The 21,491-nt window shown below is 43.6% G+C and overlaps 2 protein-coding genes across 2 annotated transcripts; both read left to right on the top strand.

The window, feature by feature from the left end:
• Positions 1 to 208: 208 nt before the first annotated feature.
• Positions 209 to 7,921, top strand: idh1 (isocitrate dehydrogenase (NADP(+)) 1). The gene is made up of 9 exons (XM_079170915.1): positions 209 to 338; positions 1,332 to 1,462; positions 3,273 to 3,564; positions 4,232 to 4,334; positions 4,788 to 4,965; positions 5,080 to 5,231; positions 5,391 to 5,531; positions 5,673 to 5,835; positions 6,931 to 7,921. Exons 2-9 carry the CDS (start codon positions 1,341 to 1,343, stop codon positions 7,022 to 7,024), a joined length of 1,245 nt encoding a protein of 414 aa, XP_079027041.1. The 5' UTR covers positions 209 to 338; positions 1,332 to 1,340; the 3' UTR covers positions 7,025 to 7,921.
• An 890-nt stretch (positions 7,922 to 8,811) lies between these two features.
• On the top strand, positions 8,812 to 21,449 carry epsti1 (epithelial stromal interaction 1). The gene is made up of 10 exons (XM_079170835.1): positions 8,812 to 9,044; positions 10,160 to 10,218; positions 10,327 to 10,410; positions 10,519 to 10,592; positions 11,152 to 11,235; positions 13,218 to 13,291; positions 14,786 to 14,870; positions 18,396 to 18,466; positions 18,836 to 19,032; positions 20,701 to 21,449. Exons 1-10 carry the CDS (start codon positions 8,878 to 8,880, stop codon positions 20,838 to 20,840), a joined length of 1,035 nt encoding a protein of 344 aa, XP_079026961.1. The 5' UTR covers positions 8,812 to 8,877; the 3' UTR covers positions 20,841 to 21,449.
• The last annotated feature ends 42 nt before the right edge of the window (positions 21,450 to 21,491 follow it).

Below are 21,491 nucleotides of genomic sequence, written 5' to 3'. Positions count from 1 at the left end.
AGTGAGGGGATTACACGAAATTCATTTTTAAGTAATCACTCAGAATCAATGAATCTCCAGTCTATGTGGCGGAATAGCGTTATATATCTCGGACCAATCAGTGAGCCACATTTACAGACTCCGCCCAGGCAAATCACGCCCCTCCGGCTTGGTGGGCTTGTCTGATTGGTGGATCGTGTTTTTCCGCTCTTCTCTGATTGGCCAATGTCCCGTGAGGTCGGGATCTGGGTACCTGCCGCACCTCTGCCAGCGTTCGCCACTTTCACCTCTCATTCGGGCATCATTCCGCCTCCTCTACCCGTCTCTGACTGTGCTGTGGACCTTTAAACCCGAACGAGGTAACGCGTCTGCAACATATCGACATAACATAACGTAGCTAACCGCAGAATGAAGTGTTGGCGACGTAACGTGACAGGGAAATGTAACGTGCTGCTCGACTCTTTTCTCATTGCCTCGATACACTGGTTAGCCACAGTCGTGCTATACGGTGGTCAACAAGGCCCATAGTGTTAGAAAACTTCTTCCTGTTGTTCGTGGTGTTTATTAGGAGGCCTATGTTTGTAAAAACCTGCACGTTATACGCTGTGTTGACGGGTTTGCATTCGTCGTCTGACCTGCTAACAGACTGCCTCTGGCTGCTTAGCAGTCCCCTCCCCATCATGCGACGATCCGCCTGCCTGTGTTTCTGCTTTATGCAACTTTTTACAGAGCTTTCCTCTGTAACTTCACCGCCATAAGATAAGAGATCTGCAAGTTGTAAAACGGTGAAAATACCAACAATCAAGTGACCATCCATAACGATTTTCACAGAGAAACGAGGATGAACATTTAAGTCAATAATAGAACAAGATGAAGGGCACTTTAACTTATTCTATTAATGGCTATTAATACGTGTGTTGGCATTGGTTAGGCTTATGCTGCAGGGTTTTGTTTGGCCCATGTTTAAGAGGATTATGGAGTGTATCAGGTGGGGTACTGGTCTGACTACTCCTAGTGGATGCTTTGAATGAATTCATTCATTGAGTCTGCAGTGTTATGTAGAGAGGAACAACCACAGATGTGCTTTTTTAAATGATTGATTGTCCCATTACTTGTTTTTTTGTGCAATCATTTAACGATTTACTCTATGATACCAACAAAAGTATTTATCTTCGTTATTTTAGCTTTAATAAAATCCCTGAGAGAGATGGGTCAGGGGACAGAAGATGTCAGAGATTGGCGTCTGGCGTGTCCCGTCCTTCACCCGCCTCTCTTTCTGTCTCTCTTCTCCGCTGTAGTCCTCCGTCATCTGTCCTAAATGTCTGTGTGTTTTGTCCCCCCGTGTGTCGTAGGACTCAAACATGTCTCAGAAGATCAAGTCAGGCTCTGTGGTGGAGATGCAGGGAGACGAGATGACTCGAGTCATCTGGGAGCTCATTAAGGACAAACTCATCTTCCCGTATCTGGAGCTCGACCTGCACAGGTGAGTACGCCTCAAGTGTGACGACCACAGGGCATCCAGGAGCTCCACTTTGTCTATCAGCTGCTTTCATGTTCCTGTGAATCACGAGAGAACTGATTGGTTACATTGTTTACCCAAATCATTTTCTCTAATTAATGGGTGCATGCGTTTCTTCATTTTTTTGACCTTGTTGCTCCTCTTATCTCCCGCATGGACTTTGTTCAGAGTTGTATGTTATTTGCATGACCTTTTTTACGTGAAGTTCAAGTCCCTAATGTCCCCCCCCCCCCCATCCCTCATAACGAATCATATCTTCAGGCTTCAGTGGGGGAGAGGTAGCCAGCACTTTGGACTTGGACTTCCTTTTTTTAGATAGATGTGATTACATAATCATCACTTCTTGTGGCGCATAGTAAAAAGTTAATGATTTAATGTGCAGCAGGCTTTGGAAGCACACCTTTGATTTAATATGGTGTAATAAATGCTCTGTTTGTATGAACATATCTCAAAAAGTGTCAGGCCACTGGAAAAACAAACTATAACCAATTGGCATTGAGACCTCATCAGGACATTTTGTCAAATTTTATAAATCTCATTTTTAACTTTAAAACCACTTGTAGGGAAATTGATAGCAGATATAAAAAGGGTAAGCATGCGTGTGCATTCAGATAAAAGCATTTTTAAGTGTTACAGGTTGAATAGACGCACGACATCAATTGCTTAAGAACAAACTGGGACAACACACTCGTTAAAGTTTTCTGTCCATCTTGTTATGGCTTGGTGCTGTGTGGAAGGGAAGGGAAGGGAAGGGAGTGGGTGAAAGGTCACGGCTGCTTTCAAACAATGCCAACGGGTTTCAGAGACAGCTCGTACTTGAAGGGAGTGATAAGCACCGAGCTCGATCTCGCTGTATACTTCCTCATCTTACTGGTTTGTTAGGTTCTTTTTGCACAAGTGTAACGAGTGGAGCAACTCTTCCACTTATCCTGGCAGCGGACCCGTCGTCGTTGCACAATCGAGTCCTTGTTTCCTTTTGTCTTTGTGTTGCTGGCTGGTTTTGCAGATCCCCTTCTCTGCTATGCGAGTACCAGGCCTGTAAAGAGCACAGCACTGTGAGAGAAGGAGGCTAAATGGCTGTTCTTAATGCGAACACTGTGTCAGGTCTTCCAAGAAGTTGTAATTAGCGGAGATGTGGGGGGAATAAAGCCCTGGTTGAGTTATTCCTCAAGCTCACGCTCTCTTTCGCGACATATTAACGTCGTTCACGTCCTTTGAATCGGTGATTATGTTGCACATTGCAGCCGGTGTACTGTAACCTTCACAGTTTAGCTTGTAGCCAACTAAAACAGTGGCATATGTTCACTTTCAGTGCTTAGTTGTGCTCCAGGATGTTTGTGCAACTGAAGCATAGATAATCACTGTCCTTCTTGAAACAGAGCGCTCTGTTTTATGGCGTCCCATGCCTCTGCTGTCGAGCTAATGAATGCTCTCCGTGACTGGTCCGTTTCTTCTCCTTTACATCTCTGCTTCTCCTCGTACTTAAAGGCACACAGATATGAATCTTTCGGACTACTGACTAAAATATCTCTGTAGCATTTAGTATCAAAACGTGTCAAGTAATAGGAGCTGCCAGTGAATATTTGACAGCTTGTTTATTTACCAGAATCAGATATTTTCAGCTTTTCTAACTTTTGACAATATTTGACTAACAGGAGGCCAGACATGTTATTTATTAACATGTCAGTAGAATCAAGAATTTCAGGACATCACGGATGCTTTCTCTCCGGTACTTTAAATCCAAACTCTAACCTCTCCGTCTCCTCCTGCGAAGCTATGACCTCGGCATGGAGAACCGGGACGCGACAGACGACCGGGTGACGGTCGAGGCGGCGGAGGCGGTGCGCCGCTACAGCGTGGGCATCAAGTGCGCCACCATCACGCCGGATGAGAACCGCGTGGAGGAGTTCAAGCTGAAGCAGATGTGGCGGTCGCCCAACGGCACCATCCGTAACATCCTGGGAGGCACCGTGTTCAGGGAGGCCATCCTCTGCAAGAACATCCCCCGCCTGGTGCCCGGCTGGATCAAGCCCATCATCATTGGCAGACACGCCCACGGAGATCAGGTACGCTATTGGTTCATGGCTTTGAGTTTAAATACTATTCAACTGCAGATGAAAGGAGCAACGGTAACTGTGCAGCACGCATGTGAGAGTCTTTATCTATAAGCAAATACCAACACCCATTATTATCTGACAAAACCACAACTGCTACTGAAGCATAATATGCTGTGACTGCTGGGTTTGCGGTTAACTCTCGTATGAGCTCGGTGAGTTAACGTTTCATCGGACATTGTAGGGTTGTCAGGAGGGACTTGGTCAATAATTATATTTCACGGGCCGCGCTTTGGACCGTGATGTACCACCTCTACAGCCTGGACAAGCTGCAGCAACGCCACACAACTAAATCATGCGTGAGCTCGAGGCGCTGTGCCAGAGTCAACAGTCCTCTCTGCAGAGAGTTACGCAGGTGAAAGGTCAAATGGCTGCTTGTTACATAGTATCCCATGAATGTCAGAGGTATTCATCTTGTGTACTCTCCTGGTGATGACAGCCTAGTTCCGTCGAGGTGTTTATGACTTGGGCATTGTCGTTTGACCTCCCTCGGTTTTATAGGACGGACCTTCACGCCTCCCTAAAGCTGTCTGTAACGGCTGTGCGGTTAAGTGGGGATAAACGGCAACGTTGCAGCAGTATTATTAACCTTTCGTGTTTCTCAATGTGCTCCCCACAGTACAAAGCCACAGACTTTGTGGTGCCCGGGCCTGGGAAAGTGGAGATGACCTACACACCCACAAACGGAGAGCCGGTTAAATATGTCATCCATGAGTTTGAGGGTAAGAACACATCCAGCCCGCTGCACCGTCACGCTCCCGACCCCCCCCCCCCCCCCCCCCCCCCCACCCCCCCACCACCACCACCACCACCACCACATGTGAAAGATCTGATTAATAACACGACTGGGACAGTTTACTTTTAGTATCACAGATACTAGACGCGTGTGCAGAGCATCAGTCTAAGGTGGGAAATATCGCAGAGCACAGATGTCGGATATCATAAGGTGTGTCAGTCAATGTAACGGAGCTGGACCTGGCAGCACATTTAGCATTGTGTTCACATTGCAAATGAGAAAATATAAGATACGGCTTATCTATATGTGTCAATACTGAAGTAACGAACACACCTGCACAAATATAGGTTTGCAGACTGTGTATGTACATCTGAATGGGATGGTATTCACAGCGTATGTGACCGTACGATACTTAATGCATACGTTTGTGTCCGTCCAGGCTCGGGTGGTGTTGCGATGGGGATGTACAACACAGACAGCTCCATCACAGACTTTGCCCACAGCTCCTTCCAGATGGCTTTGACCAAAGGCTGGGCTCTCTACCTCAGCACCAAGAACACCATCCTGAAGAAGTACGACGGCCGCTTCAAAGACATCTTCCAGGAGATCTACGAGAAGTAAGGACTTTTAAATCACATGCACACTTTCGCTCTCTCTCTCTCACAAGTACACACACTTTTATACCAGAGTTCACAACTTTAACGCGTTGTCCACCTTCTTGTGTGTTCCAGGGAATACCGTGCTAAGTTTGAGGCCAAAGGCATCTGGTACGAGCACCGTCTGATAGACGACATGGTGGCCCAGGCCATGAAATCTGAGGGAGGCTTCATTTGGGCCTGCAAGAACTACGACGGAGACGTACAGTCTGACTCTGTGGCACAAGGTCGGTAGAAACGACACACATCAAAAGTTATGTGAATAAATATGTAGAAACGTCCTTATAACTCCTGCAAAACTGAATCCTAATAAAGAAAATAGAGAAAGCTGATTTTTTTTGCCTTTTCTTGTTCAAAGATGTGCTTTTTGTGTGACTCTGTTTCAGGCTACGGATCCCTGGGTATGATGACCAGCGTGCTCCTCTGTCCTGATGGACGCACAGTGGAGTCTGAGGCCGCCCACGGCACAGTGACTCGCCACTACAGACAACACCAGCAAGGGAAGGAGACCTCCACCAATCCCATCGGTACAAACAGAACGATGCATGGACTACGAGCATATACCCAGACATAACCTCCAAGAAAATACAAAGGTTCTGTTAATGTGATCTATATTAATGTGTAATATAATGTGTTCTCCCCTTCTCTTGTGTGTTTGTGTGCTGCAGCCTCCATCTTTGCGTGGACGCAGGGCCTGCTCCACCGGGCAAAGCTGGACAAAAACGCAGAGCTGCGAGTGTTCTCTGAGGCGCTGGAGGCCGTTTGCGTGGAGACCATCGAGGCTGGTTTCATGACCAAGGATTTGGCGATCTGCATCAAAGGCCTGGCAAAGTCAGTCTCTTCGTTATCTAGCGCTCAATTTATTCTGCGTTTTTTCCGCTGTAGATGTCGAGAACAGGGTTTTTATTTGGTGCAGGATTTTACCCACTTTCTTACCACCGTTTAAAGTCGAGCTGTATGCGTCGTTCAATTTCAGTCACTTAGATACGGCCTTTGTTGTAAATGCATCTTTTGTGCAGAAGATTATTATTATCTTATAAAATTCCATAAATGTCTTCTAACGTTAGCAGAGACGATCCTACATTTAGAGATGACTTGTTTCTGTCTTCAGTTAGCTCGTGTAACATTGATGTGCTAACAAGATAGCTGCTGTGTTCACACACGGGTGCACACTTCTCTAAAATCTGAGATTCAAACCTACTCTAGCAAAAACTCTAAATCCAATCGCTGTCTAATGCGCAAACGGCGACGAAGAAACCTGAAACCTGTTTTGTCAGAACAGAGAGCGAGAGTTAGCATTAGCATAGTGAAAGTCTTGACTGCTAACATGGTGGAGCGTTTGCAGGACCCTGGAGCTTCCTCCAATTATCTATCAAAAAATCCCACGAGATATTATTGTATTAGTGTGTTTTACAACCACTAATGCTGTGTCAGCCACTGTCTGTTACAAGCAAACAAGCTAACAAACAAGATAAAGAAGAAAGACGGAAACTTAATTTACCATAGTCGCCAGCTTTGGTCCACACCAGACTCCTCAGGGTCAAACATACTTGTCCCGGAGATTTTTACGTTTGAATATTCACACATAAAGACTTTCTCAATAATGGAGAAAGAGTAAATATGCTTCCAGCTGCTTTTCAGATTTTATTTTTTAGCAGAATCCATGTTAAACTAAATATTAATCATAGCAGAGTATTTTTACATTTAAAGCTGGAGGGGAACATTAAGCAAACAAAAAAAAAACACTTGTGTTTGAGTTTGTAATAACTCTGTAATAGCATCTTCTTGTCCTTTGTCCACACTGTGAGTTCTACTTTTGATTGAGGCATTCTTCAGTACTGCTATATGGACAAATATAACTCTGTACCTCCCCAAAGTAACGTTAAAGTATACTAAATCTTTTCTCCTCGTTGTCTCTGTTTGCAGTGTGAAACGCGCTGACTACTTGAACACCTTCGAGTTCCTGGACAAGCTGGCGGAGAACCTGAAGATTAAGCTCGCTAACCCGCCCAAACTGTGATCTCACCTCCCAGCCTCAGCTGCTGAACACACACACACACACACACACACATTGAAACATGTACACACAGAGACATCTACACAGCTACTGGAGTTGACGCTGGAGCAGCGAGGAGTGTGCCCGGGTACTCCAGGAGGTCTACGGACTGAAACCATGTCATTCCCTAACTGGGGGGTGTGATGGAGCAGGGTGCCTTGTCCAGGAGGAAGGGGGAGCGGATGTCTCTGATCAGTGTAGGCCGTCATCAGTAGTACACAGCCATACGCAAACATTACCGGTCTCCTGACCCGATGGCTCAGTGACCGTGTTTACCTTTTGATTGCACTAGTTCCCCTGACGTGAGTGTGTTGTCAGTAGTTGCTGGTGGTCTGTGCAACAGACGGAGGGACAGAATCTGCCTGAGGGAGCCCCGGGACCCTCACTGCCTTATTAGTTTTGTGTCAAAGTCATCGGTTGATTCTTGTCTCCCTCTTTTTGTCTTGCAATGTTTTAACAATACCTCAAGCTACCTTTTTATGTTTTAGTGCCTGCTAAAAACCACAGCAGAGCACCGTCGGCCTGTTCTCTAGTTTAACCCCTCGGCGTGGTGGTGGATTGACCACGCATACTATGTTTTACTGTTATGCGGCACCAAACGTTCATTTCTAACATTTACACAAGGACTCTTCTTGCACAACTTGTAAACAAATACAATACATTCCTTTTAGATTTTGTTCTTATTGATGTTGTCAGCTGTTTAAGAGGTGTATTTATTTGTCCTTCCTGTGCGTGTGTGTGTGCGTGTGTGCGCGGCCGTCCAGTATGTCCTGCCAATAAGATCTTCATCAAATATGTTGGTTTTTAATCAATATTGTTGCCGGTTTAGTCCAAATATAACTCACAATAAATGGGTTTTTGAAGAAATATTTGTCCTTTTTGTGTGTGCTGATGTCATTTGAGGCTGGAAACAACTATCAAGTCAATCTGGTGATTGTATTTTTTAATTAAACAATTATTTGTTTTGTCTTTATCATGTTTGGATACATTTTGAGGGCGACGTCTCCAGATATCTTGTTCTGTCCGACCAAAGATATTCGTTTTACACTCGTATAAAAGATTCATCCTCTATTTAAGAGGCTGGAAACACCAAATAATTAGCATTTCTGCCTAAAAAAATACATCAAATGATTCTTTGATTATCAAAATAGTTGCTGATGAATTCAAACTCAGCTTGAGTGTCATGAAATATTTATACGTTACAGAATATGATCATAGTACAAGATGTCTTTCTCTGCCGTCCCCTAAGTTTAAGACGTAAACCAGGGAAATCAAATCACAGCAGCAAACTGTAAAACAAGACGGGAACCTGATTATTAATTTGGTTCAACTGATATTTTGATTTACAGTCATATTCACTAATTTGTTTAAATCAGCAATATTTGTGGTCACAAGGTTTTTATTTATGTAGATGGGTACTAATGTGATAAAATATGAAAGTATTTGTACTAAATATTACACTGTACAGTCATAGCTCCACAGTAATGCAATGTGCAAGCAGGTAACACTGTGTACTCTACAGAATAAATGCTTAAAAATAGATCACAGAATGAGCTCTGCATTGAGTAGTCTATGCAGTAATACAGGAATAGGAGGAATACAGGAACAATAGGATCGGTTGGGAATTGGCAGTTGGATTATTTATTAATTTGACTCTTCTTTTGTTGAAATAGCGCCAACATCTGTTTTTACCAGTAGATGGCGCTATTGCATTAAGGCCCTCCCACCTTTCCGTATTATGCACAATGTGATATAGAATAGCACATCAACAGGACTACAGCCCCATCAGTCACACAGTCTCTCTCAGTGGAGGCATAATGGATCCTAATGATCACAAACGAAGAGACACAGGAAACCAGCCGAAGTCTTTCAACTCTAAAGACGGCACATCAGGAACATCTGGAGGTGAGCAGACACCTGAGAACGCAAACAGAGATGCAGCTGACAGCGGGAATCCACAGGCGACCGGCAGACAGCCGCAATAGTAAGTTACAGTTGTGTTCTACCAAAAAAGGATAAAAGTCTGACACAATACTGAGACACGGACGAGTTGTTGAGTTTATAATGACGTCACAGAAAAGTGTCAGTATTAGTAAACTCTTTAACAATACTCAGCTGGGCTGAACTTATCTCTGTTAGTGTAACATTTCACAAGTTAAATCATCTATTGTGGAACTCGCTGCTGATGTCTTTCACTTTCGTTTCACATGAGAGGGAAACGGTGCCTTCACTGTTTCCCGGAAATCCCAACTTTCACAAAGAACCACACACGTAGGCTAAGTTAAATTAACAAAAAACCTGAATAATAAAAGAAAGAAAAGAAAACACGTTAATAATTTAGTTTTGGGATAGAAAAATAAAATGCTTCAATTAGAAATAAAAGCAACAGCAATGCAATGTTATGTTTCTGTTGATGTGATAAACAGCCGCTGCTTGGAACTTTTTACTTTCAGTTTCCTGTCTCACTTTTAAGACCGAATGCTACTTGGAATATTATTTGTCGTGAAAGCAGCATTTTAATATTTTAGTAGCACATTATGTTGATTTTATCAGCTCTGTATACTGATACAGTTTAATCTAGGGACATTTTATAAACTGATTGTGTATATTGTATTAAAATCTTTGTTTTTAAAGAATGGTGTAACTAAATGTGGAGTTAAGCTTTTCTCTGAAACGTAACATCATCATGTAAGCAAACAGTTACTCAAATGCTCAAGTAAAGTTTTCATTTGATAATGTTTTTATTGTTCGTTTTACTTTTACTCCGAAATCTATCTACACGCCTACCTTTTTCAAAAGAGTTTGAAAAACTTGGATTTATGTCTCAGGTCATGTAAACCTAAATTAACATGTTTTCATAGTATTCTGCGTCATGAGAACACTTTGATTTCTTTGTTTTTTCTTGTTTTTGGTCCATAAATACATTATGAAATGAACCAAAATATGATTATAGCAAGAAATATCTGATCAGAAAATAGGTAAACAAGACAAAACATATTGCTCACCAAGCATTGTGTATCTTAACATTGATGATATTTGACAGTACCCACAGCCCGTTCAGTCCCTAACGAGTCCTTCATGTCTCCGTCCTTGTCTCAGCTCAGGCGCACACACCATGATCCCACCAAATGAATCTCGGCGAAACGAGCTCCGAAGAAGTAGGCTGACGCTGCTGCTCTCATCTATCATACCTGTATCGCTTTGATCTTCATACAAAAAAAAAATGTAATTTCTTTCCCAAATAATGAAGCTTTGTGTTGCTCTAGTCGCTCAGAAAGAAGAGGAGGATCTTCAGAGATGGAAGGAGGCAAACAGAGTCACCTCTGTGCACGTGACTCCAGCGAAGCTGGGTAAACCATAACTACACCCAATGCAAATCATCTTCAACCATTTGTATGACATTACTCTTACTTTATGCGTTGCACATTACTGATATGTAATATGTTTGATTCATCAAGGTGGTAGTGCATCATTGTCTGGAGCCAGGGAGAAGCAGCAAACAGACTCACATTGCTCCAAACTGCAGAAAAGGGTACTTCATCACATTTACTGTTTTAAATCACACGTCCTGTTTATCCTTTGACTCCACATACACCTCAGATAAAATACCTTCTGTCAGTCAGTCTTACAAGGTCTGTGAATTATAGAAGCTTATTGTCACCAGGGCTGGTCGAAAATGCAGTTTGACAATTTATCATTTTCAATGGAAGCATATCGTGATTAAAGTCACAATTACGCCGTATGAATTGATAATAACAAACTAGATTTCTCGTAAAGTCAAATTATTTTTAAGAAAATACTCTTCATTTGTTTAATTGTACATTATACAAAACCATGTTATTATTTGACATAGACTATTTATTTATAGAATAACCAGAAAACACGCTATAAATATAAATATATATCGTTATCGAGATATGAAATGACCGATATTGTGATGGAAGATTTTGGCCATATCGCCCGGTCCTAACATTAACACACCTTTCTTTGAGATGCAGGAAAATACGTTTCAGAGCGTCACCGTGTCCTTTTTCTTTTCTGTATTGGCTGAATCATAAATAGATATTGAATGTGTTTGTTGTGGTTTCAAGCTAAAAAAGCAAGAGTTGGACAAGAAGAAGAGACAAGAGGAGGAGGAGAAGAACCAGAAGAAGAAAGATATACAGAGGGAGAAGGTGAGACCAAGATTAAAACAACAAGATTATGTACTTTGGCAAAAAACCTCTTTACATCAGTCGCCACCTCTTCTATTTATATTTCAGTTCGAGGAAACACATTTCACACATTATATATAGTGAACAGTTGCACCACTTACTCAGAAAACGTCACGTCTGTGCCTCTTCTGCGATGGATATCCCTGGTTGTAATTGTTGAATGGTGCAAATAGACTCACCAGCCCGTCAAAACAGTGCACTGTGCAGAAATAGAAGTTGCAAGCTTGAGCAAGGCGAGTCTGAATTCTTTGTGTATAGAATACAAGAATAAATGTGACAGTGCAGTGTAAGAAATTAATAATTATTTCATAAATGAAAGGCCAAACAGAAATGTCTCCAGCCTCCATGTAAAAGAACTGAAAGTTACAGCAGACCTGCTAATCAATTAAAGTAGACTTTACGACTTGCATTGGATTGCATTAGACTGTACAGGTGTAACTAATAAAGTGGACACTGAGTGTATAATGAACGTCTTCTCAGGAAGGCTAAGGGAATCCTATGCTGAATACAGCGCAACCAAAGAAAACACATGCAAATAGACCAAACACATTTAAATAAAGAAATCTACAATCATTCAGCACAACAAAACTCCACTGCAAGAGAAACGTGCAGCAAATACAGAGATACTGATACTCTACGTTTTTGAAGGGTGCATATACATTTTAGTGGTGTTTTTTGGGTGGTGGTAGGAAGATGTGTGGACATTTCTCCCTGTGGGAGTCTCACCCTCCCACTGCATGGCACTAGTTTGTCTTCCATCAGTGAGAAACAATACAATTGTTAGCCTCTAGATGTCAGTAGAGTCAAGCCTGCTCCTGAGCTGTAGCGCCGCGTGCCAGAGCAGAGTCTTCCCTCACACAGCCCACCAGCTTCAGAGCCACTTGGTTAATGGTCTCATGGGTTTCCAGCAACCGAAGACAAGCTCATCCTTCTGCTCTCAGACGTGTTTCACTCCACAGTCTGGCCCCGCTTATATGGTCTAATAGTGGTTGATTGACTGCTCCAGTTATGTGGAAGGGTCGTTAATTATTAAGACCAGAGCTGTGTTCCACAGACCCTGTCCTGTTGCGCCATGACCTCCGTGAAGCCATAGGAATGTACCGGTAATCCAGCAAACAGATGCATGTGAAACGGCCACTTCTTCGTCTGTAGACGTGATCTAACAAGAGGCTGGCAGAAACGTGCCTCTGGGTCATAAATCCATCCTGACCCACTTTGGTTTGGGAGGGTTCGGGGTGGAAAATTATTCAGGGTTCAAACCACAAAAAACTGAGAATGCTACAGCTCATCACTGCTCCTGGACAGCCTGCCTCTTTGATTTGTTTTTACAGTGAATACATACTGTAACAGCCGACACGGCCGGGCTGCTCACGGCGCTGGTGCCAGAATACGATCTCAAAATGAAAATACTTTTGTCTCTATCCAGCAAAATACACTGCAATTACAGGGGACTAAACGGGATTTCCATCTCTTTATATGACAATGGCATTGAGAAAACGGGATCCATCATCTTACAAAATATCACATAAGATATAATTGAGGATGTTTTCTAAGAAGCTTGATCTTGTAGATGATGGAATCTTTTACATAAATATTTTAAAATACCACATCTTTTGACATGTTTCTCGTGGACTTTTTTATTGAATTGTTGAACGTGATTGAACCGTATTTATTGCTTTCATTGTTTATCTTCATAACATCATCAACTTGAAAGACACGTTTTTCATGACAGACAGCCAGAAGAAGTACTGTTCACGTAGTACACATGTGAATGTCATCTGTAAATAGTGTGCAACAGAACACTTGGTTATGTTCTACAGCAATACCTGCAGCCCACATACCATACATGTTGAATGTGTAACTGCATGTTGATGCATGGTGGCAGCACGCCATGCCTCAGGCTGTGTGCTGTGGTGTGACTGCTGTCTGTGATGCATTTGCAGGCTGAGCGCCTGGAGGAGAGAAAGCGACAGGACGAGCAGAGGAGTAGAGAGCAGCACAGCCACAATCATGCCAGGTCAGCCCCGATCAGGTTAACTCGGGCCTCGTCACTGTCACTGCGCTGTATTGTGTTGTTTCTGTGTGTCGTGTTGTGTTCTTTCTTGCTCTGCATTCGATCTATGAGCATCGGATGTCACAATATCCAGACCTTTACAGAGGAAGCGCCCGATGTCTGATCCTCTGCTGACCTATAAATGTCTCTGGAGTTTTAGCAAGCTGCATTCAGAAAACAGCAACAAAAAAACATATCAGGGGAAGCATGAAGACAAGGCAACATTAGCTTCACCTCTGATTACCCCTGATTACCTTTTCAAACTTGTAAACAGGCCCAATGCCTCTTTTCTACTTGTGTAAAATAAGAAATGATTTTCTTGGAAGCAGCGGTGCACCTTCATAAAGTTGTTTTAGTTGCAAGAGACAGAATAAACAAGAATAAGAGTTTACAACCATGCTGCACAGCAGTGCTTTGAGCTAAATGTCAGCCGGCTAACATGGACAATGCTAACATGCTAAAGGGCCAGTGTGTAGCATTGCAGGGGATTCTTTAGAAGAAATGTAATATAATATTCATAACTATGTTTTCATTAGTGTATAATCGCCTGAAATTAAGAAAAGTATTTGTTAATTTACAGCTAAATTACAGCTGAGGCAACATGAATGTGTGACACACATTTTATGACAGTATTGACAGTACAAACACTTCACTTAAAGCCACATGTAAGAGGAAAGGTCAGTAGGGTGTCCATGTCCTCTTGAAGTGATCCCTTCTTCTTTTCTCATGCAGATTATCATCTAATTAGCATTAGTATATTTATTACATTAATAAAAAGTGCCTGGGTGATGTCACTTAAGTCACTACTTCAGGGCCATAGAGGACATTATCCAACTGTTTTCACACACTGAGTAGCACTCCCCATGACGAGTGAATTGACTTTGACATGTAAAATGAGTGTAGTGCCCCTTTAAAATAAGCAGGGATTTTGGATAATGTAGTGAATGTATATACAATAATGATTTAGAGTGTTCTCCGTCTGCACAAGGTTTTCATGCTGTATTCTCCAACAGTGCACCAGACCGCTCTAAATCAATTACCCTGACAGTCGAGATGTTATTGGAATATTATACAAAGTCGGCTCTGGGGGAAATGGCTTGTCAAGTAGCATCTCTGGCGTCTTTACAAGAGAAACAAAAACAGGAGACAGCAGACCAATGTGTGAACCTGAAGAAACAATGAAGAGATTTAGAAACGGGGCTGAGGAGCTGGAGTGGGACGGCACACAGCTCTTGAAACGGGGAGAGCGGTGTCAGTGAGGGACAAACAAACTTGGTCAACCTTGTGGAAAATCCAGTACTGTCTGTATCCAAGGCCTGCGGAGCATCTGTGGCGTAAACAAATACTCCTTCATACCTTATTTATCAGTGTATGTATATGTGTGTGTGTTTCCATCTTTGTCTTTTTGAAATGTGTAACTGCAAGACAGGAGATATGACTCCTGTGTATTTATTCTAGGACGAATGAGAGTTTTCTGCAGAGTTTGGAGAGGACAGCCCCAGGTCCGCTGGCATCCAGCAGTGCCGCACACACGTCATCCAGGGTAAGCCAGCAACCACATAGTGTGTGTGTATGTGTGTGCACTTGTATGTGCTCTCACATGTTTGTGTTTACGTACATGCCATCAGCCTGTGTGCATGTAAACTATAGAAATAAAACAGAGGTAGAACGAACATTCCCTCTCAAATCAATGTTGCAGGATGGTCAGACCGGCGTCCATTTTGTATTGTGAACTGTTGTAGCGGGCTAACTTCCATAAACCATAATGACTCAAGACAAGTCCCGTACTCGCTGAGGTGAGATTTTGCAGTAACGACCAAAACGAGCAGATCATTTCACAGCTTAATGCTTCACACAGTGTAAAAAAAGCACATTGCTATCGCCAAATGAGTGACAACTTTGTTCAGTTTATTTCCTGTTTCCAGTGTAGCATTAAAGCATGGTGGAATAAACAAGCTAGTTAGCCAACTAGCGGACAGCTGGCTAGTTAGCTGGCCAGCTTGCTAATACCGCCATGCTTTAATGCTACACTGGTTACAGGAAATGAGCCAAAAAGCGTCTGGTAGCCAGCAGCGGCGCTGGGTCTTATTGTCCCTCTTTGTTACTTATCATGGCTCCGGAGAAAGACAAGCTAACTAGCTAACTAGCCAAGCATCCGTCTGCAGAGCAGCATTTTTATTTAGTACCAGTCAAATGAACAGTTCAATGTCCATTCTGCTCCAATTCTATTTCTGAGATGTAGGCACATATGTGCTTGAATGCACACACACACACACACACACACACACACACACACACACACACACACACACACACACACTTGCTCTGTGGGTCTCAGGGTTCAGTGTTGAGTCTCATATCTGTGGCCGTGGGGGTCGGAGACCGAAGCTCTGTGGTTATTCACACCAATAGATCTTTGTGAGCTGTTTCCTGAATAAATACTCTCGAGTGCGGAGTTTTCATCATCCGGGGTATTAAGCGGTATCCCCAGTGGGCCGGGTGGGGTTGAGGAGCCAGATCCCCCTGTAATTATCTCCTGGTCAGAGCCGGGGCAACACAGCAGTACAGCATGCTCATGCTCGTGTAAAAAGGAAGTGTAAATACACATATGCCACTGTTTTTCCTCTCCCTTGCCCCTTGATGCTGCCTGGCTGTCGGCTCCTTTCCCTCTCTTTTGTTTTCACTGCTTCCTTTTTCTCAGCCTCTCTTCCTCTCTGCTGCTGTTGGTTTTCCTGGGAGGGAACGGAGTGGAAGGCGGAGTTCAAGGGACTTCCCAGAGTTCACACTGAGCAGAGACCGAGACAAAACATGACATGACTGCGAGGAGTCTGCGGAAGGCAGAACAAAGCGGAATAACCTGCGCTAGTAAAAGTACCTGGAGGAAACCCAAGCCCCCCAACAGCCAATCACACGGCACGTCAGTCAAAACGGGGGGCAACCCTCGTTGTGAATAACTTTTGTGGGGGTTTAATGGCTGCTATAAATCTAAGAGGCCACGGTTATTCTTAGCTCGGAAAACATGCATTTATTGGAGAGTGCTGACAGCTTCTGTCAGAAAGTCAGATAGTAGTTATGCTAATGGTTCACCCAGCCTGGTGTCTGTCAGTGATGTTACACCAGAGAAGAAGAGAGCGTGCAGGAAATCACCCCGAGGGGACACTGTGTATGTTCCACACTATATCAGGCCGCGAGCGGATTATGTGGTGACGGACAACACTGTTAAAACTGCACACTCAGCTCCCTCGGTGGACGGAGGAAATGTTTTCTTTCTGGTCTTTTTCTCATCGTTGTGCCTTTCGTCTCTCTCTCTCTTTTTCTCACAGAGACTTTTTCACCAAACCTTTTTTTTTTGTATGTGAGAGACAGAGAGAGAGAGAGAGAGAGAGAGACCTTGGGTCAAACTATGGTGGAGAAAGAAACAGAAAGCAGTCAGTTACAGTAATAAAGCAGTCTCTTGTTTTATGGTGGGACACACACACACACACACACACACACACAGTAACACACTGACAAGCTAAATGGATTATACAGTTCACTGGATGATTCCAGGGTAACAGACAGCAACAGAGACTCACCTCGTCCCGCCTTCACGTCTCACTTTGTCTCAACTCGCTTTGTCTCCTCTCATTGCGTCTCCTCACCCATTACGTCTTCTCCTCTCCCGTCTTCTTGTCTCCCCTTGTTTCGTCTCATCTCATTTCCTGCATTCTCCTCTCCCTTCCCTTTCTCTCCTTTCCTTCCCCGTCTTATTGTCTCCTTGCCTGTCTTGTCTCATCTTGCCTCTTTTTTCTCATCTCCTGTCCTTTCCTTTCCTCTCCTTTCTTATCCTTTCCATGCCTACATTCCTTTTACCTTCTCATCACTTTCCTTTCCTTTCCTTTCTTCTCATTTTATCCCCTCTCCTTTCCTCTTTTCCTTCTGACTCTTATCCTCTCATTTGATTCCCTCTCCTTTCCTTTAGTTTATTTTCCTTCCCTCTCCTTGCCTCTTATTTCCTTCCGTCTCCTTTACTGACATCTACTTCTCTCTCCTTTCCCATCATTTCCTTCCCTCTCCTCTTTTGCCATTTACATCCCTCTCCTTGCCTCTTATTTCCTTCCCTCTCCCTCTCCTCTCCTCTCCTCTCTCGGACTCTCCCAGGCTGCAGCTCTCCCAGATAGACGTCACAGATTAGGAGATGAAAGCTTGCGGCCGCGGAGCAGCAAAAGTCAAACTTCTTGATGTGGTTCTTAGTGGGACCCTGGGATCTGTTGTTCTTTCTGCAATGGCTCCATAAGACAGATTGATCTCCCCTTCATATCCTCTATTAGTGGGCGTGTGTGTGTGTGTGGTGTGTGTACATGTGTAATGTGTGTGTCTGAGTGGGAGATTTTATGCTAAGCTTTGATGGGAGCACACAGGTGGGCTGTGAGAGAGAGAGAGAGATGTGTGTGTGTGTGTGTGTGTGTGTGTGTGTCTGAACAGTAAATACATGTATCCATGTTGAAAAGAAAATAGACATAATTCAGTTTAAATCTGGGTTAATAAATGTGCATTGAGTAATATTGGCTCAACAACATGTTAACAAGTTCTCCACCTAGAAAAGCTGCTTTGTGCGCCTTCTACAAGAAACTGATAGGACAGAGCTGGTTATTGCACAAGCCAAGAAACACTCATTGAACCTCCTCCTCCTGTGTTTTCATATTTTTCTGCTTATACTGCCGATATTTTGCTCAAACCCATAATATAGTAATTCTGTTCATGCATATATATGCTTTACTCGGCATGTTTGTCATTGCGCTATGTTCATAAGTATTGCATGCATTTGCTTTTCTGTGTATTTCCCATTTGCATTGGAATGTTTTCATTTCCACACCCTGATACTTCGGGAGTGATCTTATCATATTCCATGTCACACCTACAAATACCTTACGTTCAGCGGAGCCCTTTCAGGCCCCCCGTGGAGTTTTCCAGTTAACCTTTGAAGTTAGTGCTGCTCAGACACAATTTATGTCTTTCTCAGTTTCCAAAAGCACATTACCTTTAAGCCATCGTTTCCTTTATACTTTGAATAATGTTGTTTTGTCAGAGTGGGGCCGCGGAGAGTAAACCGAGAGAGGACTTGACAGGTGTGAGAGACGAACAGCAGGAACGCAGGAGGTATGTACAACATGTTTACACACTGTTATATTTAATTATGGTTCTGTCTCCCGAGATAAAAGGTGATTAAACTTTGAGCACTTCAAGTGCACAGAAGAATGTGCGGCGTCAGTTGGAGGACTCTCTGCACAGTGGACTCAACAAGATGAATCGTTTGTTTTGTTCATCCTTGTGCAATGACACCAGTACGGACTGGCCGGGTCGCTGAATGTTTACTGTGCAGTTTACTAACCAGTTTATTGAAGTTTTAAAAGCTTTCAAACACATCCCGCTCAATGCCGTTTAGAGCCTGCCAGCATGTGTAGTGATAAAGTACAGCATTAGTGTGTTTTATGTGACGCATTAGTTTGAGTCATTGTATTTTGACAGGGTGAATCAAGCCTTTCTGGACAATCTCGAGGGTCAAGGCAGGGGGAGCGAGAAGGACACAAAGGAAGAAGGCGTTTGGGAGTCCCCCCCCGAGGATTTTAGACACCGGCCGTCCAACCCCCGTGGACACCAACTCCCGCCCTCTCAGCCGACCCCAGACCCGGATCAGTGCTTTGCCGACTGGGCAGATGAAGCCGGTGAGCCTGTCTACTGTTTCTCACGCCTCATGGCTCAACGCTGGTTAACCAAACCTAAATCAGACATGTGACGATAGTTGCCCACCTCATCCTTTCTCAGAAGGACTGTGATTGTCTGTTTAGTCTGCGTTAAATCAAAGGCTTTACGTGCTTCACATATGTAGGCAGGAAGTTATGCGTGGTACGTAGTGATGCCGTAGCTCCGGGCGTTCAAATCCTGCTGATACTTGTAGTTGGTGAGAAATGTCTGTTTGTGTCGATGAGTGTGCGTAAGAAAGTATTTCCCCTCCTTCTGGACACAAACCTTACGTAAGATGGATTGAGCAATATACTCAACACATTTTAAGCGTTTGTTGACAGGACGCAGAGAACATGTCTGACAACAACACACTGAATTGGGCTCCTGTCAATCAGAGAGGAAAATTCTCAGGAACACGGGCGAGACTGACTCTCGGCATGCAGCCAAACGACAACAGTCGTGTCCTTAATTGGCCCGGATTCACATACTGGGTTTGATACCTGACTGGCTGCCATACAACACAAACATTATTACCTGCTGCTCTTAATAATTTGCTGCTGCTGCTGCACGTGTGCATGTGTCACTCGTTCTTTCTATAATTTATTCTTTAGTTTCTTTTATTTTGTAATACTTGTTATAATCCAAATATCGAACCTTTTTACATATATGGCACTTAAAGGGGAGACATACACGTATCTTGCTCATTTTCAGGTTTATTTGGGGTTTCCACTAAAACATGTTTACATGCTTTAATGTAAAAAACAACATTATTTGACTCATGCTGAAATCCTCCGTTTTAGCGCCTGTCTCTTTAAGCACCCCCTCCCGCACCACAGCCTCCTCTACTGTAGCTGACAGGTCAAAGAGGTCAAAGCGTCTTATTGTGCAGTTCATGAATCCTCCTCTGTCTGGTATTCAGGCTCTTGTCCGACCTTACAGCCCGACTATCTGTCCATCCAAACAGAGGTTAAAGCTAACTTACCCCAAGAATATCTCAAACCTTCAGCCCTGGCACCGCCACCGCGGGGACAATTCTGCATGTCGGAATCCCACAACATCCTCGATCCGTGTCAGGCTGCGTCCGCCAGCCCCGGTCTATATTTTACCAGCCCGCTTGATCGGGTCTTTCCGTGCTGTAACTACCTTGCCAGAGCCAATCTCCTGCGTGATCGTGTGACGGCCTCTCTCGTCTGTCCCCTCACTGCTGCCCAGGCCTGCATTTAAACCGGACCAGCCCGTGGCAGGGAGAACCACCGGGCGTCCGATTCCGGATGATGTGGGTAGTTGTAGGGAAGAGATGCCAAAGTGGTCAGACAGAAGAGCTTTCAAGCTGCCTGAAAGACATGACTGCAGACTCCTGAGTCCCTCTTTATTTCTTCTCGTTTTAGTGGATTTTTTTAACTAAACAGCTGACTAAAGAGCATTTTGGGGATTGCCTCACAGATCGTGTGTGCAAATGTTCAACAAAATAAATCCCCAACAAGAAAAGAATAAAACATGTGTCTCGTCTGCTGTGCATGAGAATGACACTGCGCTGTGCTGTATGGGATGACAATCAAAGAGCCCTCTTTTTCAACAGGGGCCTTGTGGGAACAATGATGAATAAAGTGGGATCCATGAGGATGATTTCTTTCCTGTGTGCTTTCCAGATCCTGACTATGATTGGGCCTTGGTGAAACTGAAGAAGAGCTTTCCAGACTGCAGCAAAGTCTTCCTTGAGGACATCCTGGACCAGTGCAACAACGACTACGAGCAGGCCTACACACTACTCCACTGCACGATGAATTAAACGGTATATACATGTTTAACGGGAGGACTGTCTCTCCTTTAATATTGAGTTTGACACTTTGGGAGTCGGGCCAAGTAAAAGTGCATAACCAGCGCTCATGATGCTAAAGAAACGATAGACTTGAGGTACCTACCTTGGTGGTGGATGTAAATGCTGACGGCACTACACTGCTGCATTGATTATATACCTACAGAGCAGCATGTGCTTATTTTAATCTGTTTTTGATAATGCCATTGTAATTGAGTGTTTGCTGTCTTTTATCTGTCTGCATGCACTCGTGAGTCATGTCGGGTTTTCGCCCTGACGTCGAGTTGAATTGATGTTCGTTTTTCACCACGTTGAGCTGAAGGTCGTCGCCATGACTCACGATCTTCAGATCATATTTGGGGCTCTTAATTAAATCAGCGTGCGGAGATGGAAGAAAAGCTCTACCCACATACATGATGCTTTTTGTTTGTCTTATAATCAAAGTCACATGGGGGTGTATCTATTGCAGGATTCTTCAGGACAACAAAAGATTTTAAATCCAAATGGGATTTTCTTTAGAAAGGGCTTCAGTGTAAAGGCACAATAGCTTTAGAGGACTCCAATAAAACGGCTTCTTGAGAACTCAGTTTGTCAAAGCTCTCTCTTTCATCAGTGCCTTATATC

The sequence above is a fragment of the Pholis gunnellus genome (genome assembly GCF_910591455.1).
Source record: "Pholis gunnellus genome assembly, chromosome: 12".
NCBI lineage: Eukaryota > Metazoa > Chordata > Actinopteri > Perciformes > Pholidae > Pholis > Pholis gunnellus.
The sequence above is the reverse complement of the archived record's forward strand: the minus strand, read 5'-3'. Positions and strand labels throughout refer to the sequence as shown.

Bases quoted from the DNA above. Each gene is read 5' to 3' on its own strand.
- idh1 (XM_079170915.1), top strand. From the start codon at position 1,341: ATGTCTCAGAAGATCAAGTCAGGCTCTGTGGTGGAGATGCAGGGAGAC. The intron at 1,463-3,272 runs GTGAGTACGCCT...CCTCCTGCGAAG, and splicing joins CTGGAGCTCGACCTGCACAG to CTATGACCTCGGCATGGAGA. The intron at 5,532-5,672 runs GTACAAACAGAA...TGTGTGCTGCAG, and splicing joins GACCTCCACCAATCCCATCG to CCTCCATCTTTGCGTGGACG.
- epsti1 (XM_079170835.1), top strand. From the start codon at position 8,878: ATGGATCCTAATGATCACAAACGAAGAGACACAGGAAACCAGCCGAAG. The intron at 10,593-11,151 runs GTACTTCATCAC...TGTGGTTTCAAG, and splicing joins GCTCCAAACTGCAGAAAAGG to CTAAAAAAGCAAGAGTTGGA. The intron at 11,236-13,217 runs GTGAGACCAAGA...ATGCATTTGCAG, and splicing joins AAGATATACAGAGGGAGAAG to GCTGAGCGCCTGGAGGAGAG.